The sequence below is a fragment of the Ciconia boyciana genome, chromosome 5, assembly GCF_034638445.1.
Source record: "Ciconia boyciana chromosome 5, ASM3463844v1, whole genome shotgun sequence".
Classification (NCBI taxonomy): Eukaryota; Metazoa; Chordata; class Aves; order Ciconiiformes; family Ciconiidae; genus Ciconia; species Ciconia boyciana.
In genome coordinates this window covers 12,793,264-12,801,736 of record NC_132938.1, presented here as the reverse complement: position 1 = coordinate 12,801,736, position 8,473 = coordinate 12,793,264, and the positions used below count along the sequence as shown (strand labels likewise).

The 8,473-nt window shown below is 37.7% G+C and overlaps 1 protein-coding gene across 2 annotated transcripts in view; it reads right to left on the bottom strand.

Annotated features, from left to right (window-relative positions):
• Positions 1 to 4,832: 4,832 nt before the first annotated feature.
• The window catches only part of AFAP1 (actin filament associated protein 1), a 122,111-nt gene continuing 118,470 nt past the window's right edge, over positions 4,833 to 8,473 (bottom strand). For both annotated transcript variants that reach the window (XM_072863260.1, XM_072863261.1), the window contains one exon: positions 4,833 to 8,465. In XM_072863260.1, the coding sequence (XP_072719361.1) occupies positions 8,439 to 8,465 (27 nt within the window). In that variant the 3' untranslated portion in view covers positions 4,833 to 8,438. The remainder of the gene's footprint in view (positions 8,466 to 8,473) is intronic.

Sequence of the window (8,473 nt, the reverse complement as noted above, 5' to 3'; positions counted from 1 at the left end):
TGCTGAATCAAAGGCTGGATATTTCTGTCTAGCTAAAGAGTTAAAGAATTCAGCAGGCTTTAACCTTGATCTCCCTGTAAGAAACAGCCATAAACAGAACAAAGCTGTGTGTGTTCTTCTGCCCTTCCCCGTCTTTATTCCCATCTCTTCCGTTTTCATTAGCTTCTTCACACACACTACTTGCTCCTTATTTATTCTTTTTTTAGTAACTGTCTGGTCTTTCCTTTATCCCGCATTCTTCCTGAAGAGTTTCCTGGGCTGTAGAGAAGCTGCATCCTCCTTGCAAAATTGAGGGTTGCATATGTGCAGTGTGAAGTCTTACTAAACCTCACATTGGAACAAAGCACAACAGAAAACATTATCTACCAATTTTTTAATTAGCCACAGAAATTTTATAGACTACCGTGAAGTTTTAATGGGACAACGAATGGAATATTTATTCATGGAGTGAGTACATTTTTGAGGATCAGAAGATGGGCAAAGAGAAGGAAAAATTTCCAAAATATAAGTTTAAAGTTCATTTTCTCAGTCTACCCTAGTTCAGCACTTCCTTGTAGTCCCTGCTGAAAGACTTAGCAGCCAGAGGAGCCCCGCGGTATGGGCTGTATGATCCTACCCTGGGGCACATCATGCTAAATGTGAGGCTGGGTTCAGAAATGAAGCTCGAGGCTTTCCCTACTTGTGTAACTCAGCTAGAAAACGTTCTGGTGGTTGTCATTTTAGGTTCTCTAATCCTATATTGTGGCTAGCTGAGACTTTAAACTGCAATTTATTACTAAAAAAGCCGCCTGTTGAATCTCAAGTGACTACGTTTCATTTCCTAAATGTAGTGCTCTGATATAAATAAAAGCAAAATGAAAAGAAACCCTAAAGTCTCTTATTTTTAATGATGTTCCAATAGCTCCTTCAGAGGAAGGCTCCCGAGTTGGAAGGGCAGGAGTGAGAACAGACACAGACACGCTGTTCCCGTAAGTGAGACACCAAATGAAACTTGCTAATATTTAACCTGAAGGGCTTCTTTACTTCAGAAACCAATTTCCGTGGAAAAAAGAAGATAATCACTTCACTTCTGTTTCCTTTGCTGTCCTTATCAAAGCCATATTAATTGCTACACTATTTTGAAGCCTAGCTGGTTTCAACATCATCATAAATTATTTCTCTATAATAAAACTTCTGAGTCATAAACACCAGCCAATATTTTTTCCTGTTTTCCATTAAGACACTGATTTCTTTTCCCTTTTTTTCCTTTTGTGATTTATGCCTTGAAAGATGCTTTGCTTTCATATGAATCCAGCTGCTGTGGTGAAAATGTTACTGTACGCTGACCTTCGTGTTTTCAAAAGCTGAAGCAAAATGCTACAAATGCTGCTCAGTGTACTTTTACTGAGCAGCATCTGTAGCATAAAAGGATCCATTCTCACCATTACAGCATCACACCACAAGCTGACCTCCAAAAAAATCAGAAGCAGCAGTACATGCTAAAAAAAACAGGTTAAAAATGCCATAATTCCAAGAAATAATTCAGTGACAGCAATTATCAGTCTATTTAAAAATTAATAATGAAACCAGGAATGAAGCTTTTCACTTAAGTTCAACTCAGGACTGTGTAGCTATAATTCTACTGAGTTATAATTCTACAAAATCTAATAGGAAAATTATTTCCTTGTCGTCAGGAGAGATTATTGAAGAGGAATACTCTTGATGTAATTTAATTATTTCAATAATCTAATATATTGTGAAGGAACGACATTGCATTGTCTTGATCTTAAGACAGATGCTTGCTTTAAAAATCAAATTGAAAAGAAGACGATACATTATTTTATAGGAAAGAATGCTTTTGCAACTGCTGGTGAGAAAAATTAAATAGTCTTTTATGAAAGAAACCAGCTTCATTTATCAATAGCAATACAGCAGGGGAACAGGGGGAAGCAGACGAGGACACTTACCCAGTGTGCGCTTCCAGCCTCCAGCCACCGTGGAGCTGGGCCTTTCTGCTTCGGAGCTGGTAGCTCTGTGCTTAATAGCCTTAAGTAATTCTTTTCTGCCATGAATTTGCTTTATTGTTTATGGACCTGTATAAGCTTTTAGCATCCATAAAATCCTGTGGCAACAAGTTCCACAGCTGAATTAGGCAGTAAGTGAAAGTACCTCCGTGTAGTTGTTTTGAACCTGCCCCATTAATTTTGATACCCTCAGAGTCTGTACATTAGTGACAAGGACTATTTCATTCCCATGTCACGTTCTGCTGCCGATTTTTATAACCTTTTAATATATTCTTTCCCCTCCTTGAGATCTTTTTTTTCCACACTGAAAAGCCCTTATCTTTGAATTTAATTGTAAAATCAGTATTATTTTTCCCTGTATGGGGAGGTTTCTGTACTTTTGGATCTCTTTCTTGCTCTTGTACCATCACCCATATGAGTTTATCTATTTATGACGTTCGGTGCCCAGATTTTGGATAATGTTCTGTAGGTCCTAAAGCAGACGATGGAGCTATCGGTGGGTGGTAGGTGGGTGTTTTTCTTCTTTTACCACTTGTTTCTGCAAGTTCTTGTCCGTAGCAGTTGTTTTAGTGTTATCTTTATCAATGGGGGCATTTGGTGCCCTGGACAACAGGTATTATTACAGCCCAGGATGCTTTGTTGCCGAGAGCCTATGCCGCGATGTTATGTGTGTCTTGGTCAGGCAGGGTCTAGAGCTATGTACTGCATTTTAGACCACAGGGTATTTGCCACAGGATGTTTTTGCTTTTGTTTTTTGCTTTTTTAAAAATTATTGTTACTATGCAGTACATGGATATTTTTCTTGGACCTAACTGTTAAAACTCCATGATCATCTTTGGGTGTAGCAGAGCTATTTCGGTGCTCATAATTGTCTAGATGTTTTTTTGGAGTTTTTGTCTTCTTTTCTTACCATAGACAGTTCTTTCTCCATTTATCTTCACTGAATTTTTTCGGACATTTTAATCACTGGTGAGGTTGTGAAAGGTATTTCTGGAAATCCTTGTAGTTGGCTTACTATCCTGAATAAATTAGTAACAGCAAATTTTTCATCTCTTTTTTTTTTCCAATTATTCTGATATGCACAAGGCTCAGACCCCAGCCCTGTGGGATCCCAAGGCCAATGCCACTGGAAATAGAGAATTTATGCCCTATTTATTGTTTGCTTACCACCCAGTTTTTTATCCTGTTGTGTCTGTTCCTTTTTTCCAGTAGCTACTTAAACCTCTTTAGTGATGGACCTTGTCAAAAGTGTGTTGAAGAAATCCAAGCAGAGTATGTTCTTTTCCTGGATGCTCATTAACAGCCCCACAGACCTCTTAGCACTTCATGAGCAATGACACCCCAGTATAAAATGACACCCCAGTATAAAACCTGCATTGACTCTACCCCAGTACAGTGATTTCTCAGTCTGTTCACTAATTCTTCACTTTATTATACCATCCGTCAGCTTGCCCAGTACAGCCGTAAGTCTGTGCTTCCTGATTTTTTCCCTCTCCATTCAAAAAGTGGTGTCACATTTGGCATCGTTCATCCTCTCGCAAGGAGCCCTTCTTTATAAAGCCCTGTGCTTAAGTACAGTAATGAGGGGTCTGATGGTGCTCAACTACTTATGCACAAATTTAAAAAAATATATAGAAAAAGAAGAACCTAACCTTCAAGCACTGCAATGCTTACAATGTAGGTGCCCACCTGCAAGAATAAACCGCAGTGGAGTAAGTTAGGTGTTGGTGGGGTCTTTCATATTGAATGCCCTTGGGATGCAACTGGGTAGACCAAATATTAAATGTAGCTTATAGAAAAACACTAAAATCCTCTTTAAGCCTTTTTTTAGGCCATGAGCCTGAGTAACTTAAGGTATTAATTTTCTAATTTTTGCATGAATACTATTATACTATAATATTAGTATATATTATATAGTACAACTATTCTAAATATATATATTTATATATAACATATTTTTAATACAACTCGTCCTACAGATATCTTCTCTACAGACATTCTTTCTTTCTCTAGAGAAATACTAATAATTTGCTTTGCTTTTGAAGGCTTTTTAATTGACAAAAGGCAGTGAAGGTTATAAGCTTTGATTAAGCGGACAAAATGCTGTGTCTACTTGAGAGACAACTCTTGTAGTTATACCACCATGACATGTTTCACATATGCTGACCACCTTTTTCTCCTGAGGTCAAGGAGGCTGTGAATACAGAAAGGAAACCAATTAGACTACCTTATAATACTGCTTTCCTGAGTCCGGCAAAATGAAATTTATTTTCTATTTAAGTATGATATTTGGTAATAATTTTAGTGTAATGGGAGCAAGAGATAAATCTAGGAAAAGTGACAAGGAGTAATTATGGCTTATCAGTTCTCAATCTAATCTGTCAGTCATCTGTAAGGAATTGCTATATTCCTAGTTAAGTAGCCTGATAATTAGCTCAGTTTGATTTTGATCCACTTTAATTTCTTAGGGTAATTTTTAATGTTTTACAGTTTTACATTATTTATTAACGGGGCTGACATCTAAGCAAACTGATGCAGTAACCCTCAATAAGCGGTAAGTTCTGCTATAAGCTCTGAATACATCGAGCTTCCATGTCCCATTGCTGGACGATCCCTTAGATAGACTGCATTCAAGTTGCAGAAGGCCATCGCAGTTAAATGGGGACAGAACTGATACCAAAAAAATACTAATTCCAATCTGTCCAAGCATTTTTCAACCGACTGGCATGAGAGAATGGTAGTTGGTCGAGGAGGACTATTGCAGGTGTCCTGCTAAAGTGCCACCTACTTATTATACTGACAAATACCAAGAAACAACAATGCAAATACTTCTTTTTTGACAGGTAACTTTATTAATAATGATCTTGGATCTGTCGCACCTACCAGGTGCCAGTCTTTTTTCACACTCTGCAAGACTTTCTGAAGAATAAACTAGAAAGGCATAACGTTAGTTGAAGCTACTAAGACACACATTTGTAGGTGGGTCTGCTTTGGATTTTTTTTTTTTTTAACAGAAGTTTCCATGAATGTGTGTTAAAAAACTTAAATACATTGAGAAAAACAGTAGAAAGACTATATTTACAGTCAATTATAATGGGCACTGCCAACACATCCAATAACAAAAATAAAACAAAAACTTTTAAAATGTTTCTTTCATGCTTTTTTTCACAGAGATTTTTAAATATGATTTTGTTTTTTAAAAAATACAATAAGGAAATAATTACATTCTTAATATGAGAACATTATCTTACAACATACAGTCTGGGCCAATTAATTTGAAAGTGTCTTGAACAAAAATTGATACTAAATTAAGTATTCTCCATTCGAAAAATCAAATTGCCACAATCATCTCATTAAAAAAAAACCTTTGATCCCCCAAAGTTATGATCTGTTTTTTTTTAAAAAAGCATCACCCATAAAAAAAACAATTAAAAAAAGCACCTGGTACAGTAACAGGAGTTTGCTGAGGAAGCACAAGTGTAACATTTTCTTACAAGACATAGAAATGCAATGGTTTAAAATACAAGAGTTTTCCTTTAAAACAAAAGTCATGCTGCTCTATTGCTGACTTTGCCTGGTGATCCTGAAATCAAAAAATGGTGAAAATACAAGCTCTGTTGCTTTTTATAAAAAATTGTACAGCAATAGTACTATTCAACAAAACAGAGTATATTTCACAGCACCGAATGTGGTCTATAGAGAGGTTATTTCCCGAGATTTTTTGTTTTCCTCCTTTCAAAACCTTGGCCATTAGATAGAATAGACGTGTCCCTAATGCAAAGTGTGATGGGACCAATGTACTTATACCTTAGAGACACACCATTACAGCACGTGCCGGGTTGGGGGTGAGGAGGTGGTGGTAGCTTTATGGAGCCTCTGCTGAGGAAGGGTGAAAGATGCTTAATTTTGCCGGCAGCCACTGCTGCAGCGGGCGCTATAGGTGCCAAGGGCGCTATAGGTGCCGAGGGCACCTGACATCTACGGCAGAGCAGAAGGCTGCGGCACCGGGGCTGGGGTTGCGTGCATGGCCCCAGCACCACGCTATTTCTGTTTGCTTGGACAGAAATTTGCACACTTCTGTCTCAGGAATGGATTAAAACCTGTCCTTGCCAAGGTTTTGGTTTTTTTTTCCATGGGATATAGGGGGTGGAAGATACAACGCCAATATTGGGTAAACAAGACAAATGATTTGGCTTTTGACTACTCTGCATTACTTGATGCAGGACCACTTCTTAATAGCAACTGATACATCATTGAAAATGTTGACTAGAAGCCTAATTTGCATCATAAATATGTACAGATATAAATTAAATATTTATTGAAATATACAAATAAATAACTTAATTTGAAATAAAAAGCCTAAATGAACTTACTTTTGCTTCAAATTTGTTTCTGCTCATATTTATGGGAACTTGATACTGTTTAGTCCATAGTCATACAGCATAGAATGTGCCCTCCACTTATAGAGTTAGTAAGTAAGCAGATTACCTAAAATAATATTAAAAAATCCTGTTTTCAATGAAAACCACACTGACACTTGCTTCCCTACTGTATCTGCATTCCTGCGGCACTTTATACAAAGCATAGTCCCAAGAAGCAAAGAGCCTTTTCTCATTTTGGGCCCCATTTCTACTCTGCTGAAGTCAATGGGATCTCTGGCACTAACTGCATTTGGGAACAGGACCTGCGCCTTATCAGCTCTCAGGTCCTTCTGATAGCTCTGTGCCTTCAAATCCCACCAGCTCCTGCGGGAAGTCCTCTGGCATCCAGCTCAGCTGCAAATCCCAGTGTACCCTTCAAGAGTTACACACACCTATTCCTGAAGTTAAGAGACAAACGATAGGCTGGGCCATAAAGGGATGTGATCCTTGCTATCTGCTGTGGTGCCAGCTGCTGTGGTTTTAATTGCAAGTCTTAACTAATTATCAAGACTCCAGCCCTAACGTCTGTGATTATCTCAAAGTATGAGTAGTATTTTAATTTTTTTAATTAAAGTGATTTTCTAGTCCTCACAGTTGAGGAGAAAAAAAATCTTGAGAATGTGATTGAAGGCTCTCCAAAGGCTTAAAAAATCCACAGAGGAAAAATTAAAAGAACCCAACTCATTATATGTTTTTTTCCCTCTCTCTCTCCTGATTTTTTAAAGCCAGTTTTGAGATTTTGAAGGACTTTAGTTGGCAATTTACTGCATGTAAGTTCTCAGGAGTGACATGGATGGAGACAAAGAAGAACAGGTTTCTATAATTTTACAGACTAAAATGCAAGATGCTATTTCCTAGTAAACAGACACAGACTCCTGTCTGACAAAATCCCCAATTCTTTGTAAAATTGTTTATAAAAGAGTCTGGAAACGATCATCTTTTCAATCCATCTTCCTCAAAAATAATAGCTGAGGTCTGAAAAGACAAAGGAAACTAAGTACAGCAGTGTTCTATAACTCAAGTTTAACAATACTATATTATAAAAAAACAAAACAAGACTGACTGCATAAGCTGAGTTGACTGAGTTGCCATTATCTGTTGAGGGTTAATTTGAATTACGTTTCCTTTTTCTTCTTCTAAAAGTACAGAAAAGAAGCAGTATCTAAAAATACCTTTTGCCTTTTAAAAAAATCAGGAACAAATCATAGTTCGACAACATGACCTTTGAAAATGACTGGTGCTTCGGAATACTAATAAAGAGAACGTACTAAAATGCTTCTTTTTTTTTTTTTTTTCAAAGTATGGCAGCTTTTTATCTCCCAATGACAAAAGCATCTGTCTAAATAGTATCCAAAAAATGCTTCACAGCTGAGTCGTGTCATCCCACGGTCTTGCACCAGCGTAGAAGACAGCGGCACTGAAGAGCTCCTGCCTTCTCAGCCAAGCCAGCTATGCCATTTCTGTGAATACCTTTCTTCAGTTTTCTTTTGCCACTTGAACCGCTAACAGCAAGGCGACTGCTAATGAGCAAGACTTCACTCAGCCACCTCTGTGGCAGACCTCGCAAAGTCAGTTTTAACCTGTAAGAGTACTTCTTATCCACAGTGATTTCACATCGGTCTTAACGCACCAGTCTTCAGTGGTGTTCAGGCCATCTGATGCGATAGAATTAACATTGCTGGTCTATGCTGTTTCAGCAAAGTAAACTTTCAACTGCGACTTTATGCACCTTTTTACTTACTATGCTTGGTTTGGTTTTTTTGGTTTTCATTTTCTTTACCAGTGAAGTTGGAAATAAAGAGTTAGAGCTAATAAAAAGGGGCACACGTAGTTACACAGCAATACAGTAGAGGGAATACAGGCAAATTAGCGCCAAGCTACCATTAACTTAACAGAATTATAAAACCTCTTAAGTTGTATCGCTTGATACCACCTTTCAGATGAGTCTTTTGCAGCCTAGGTCTTGGTCCATAACAGGTAAGGCCTTTACAGAAAGTGAGTGGTTTTGCTATATTTATGTTCCATTTTTCATCTCCCATTCCTGGAAGG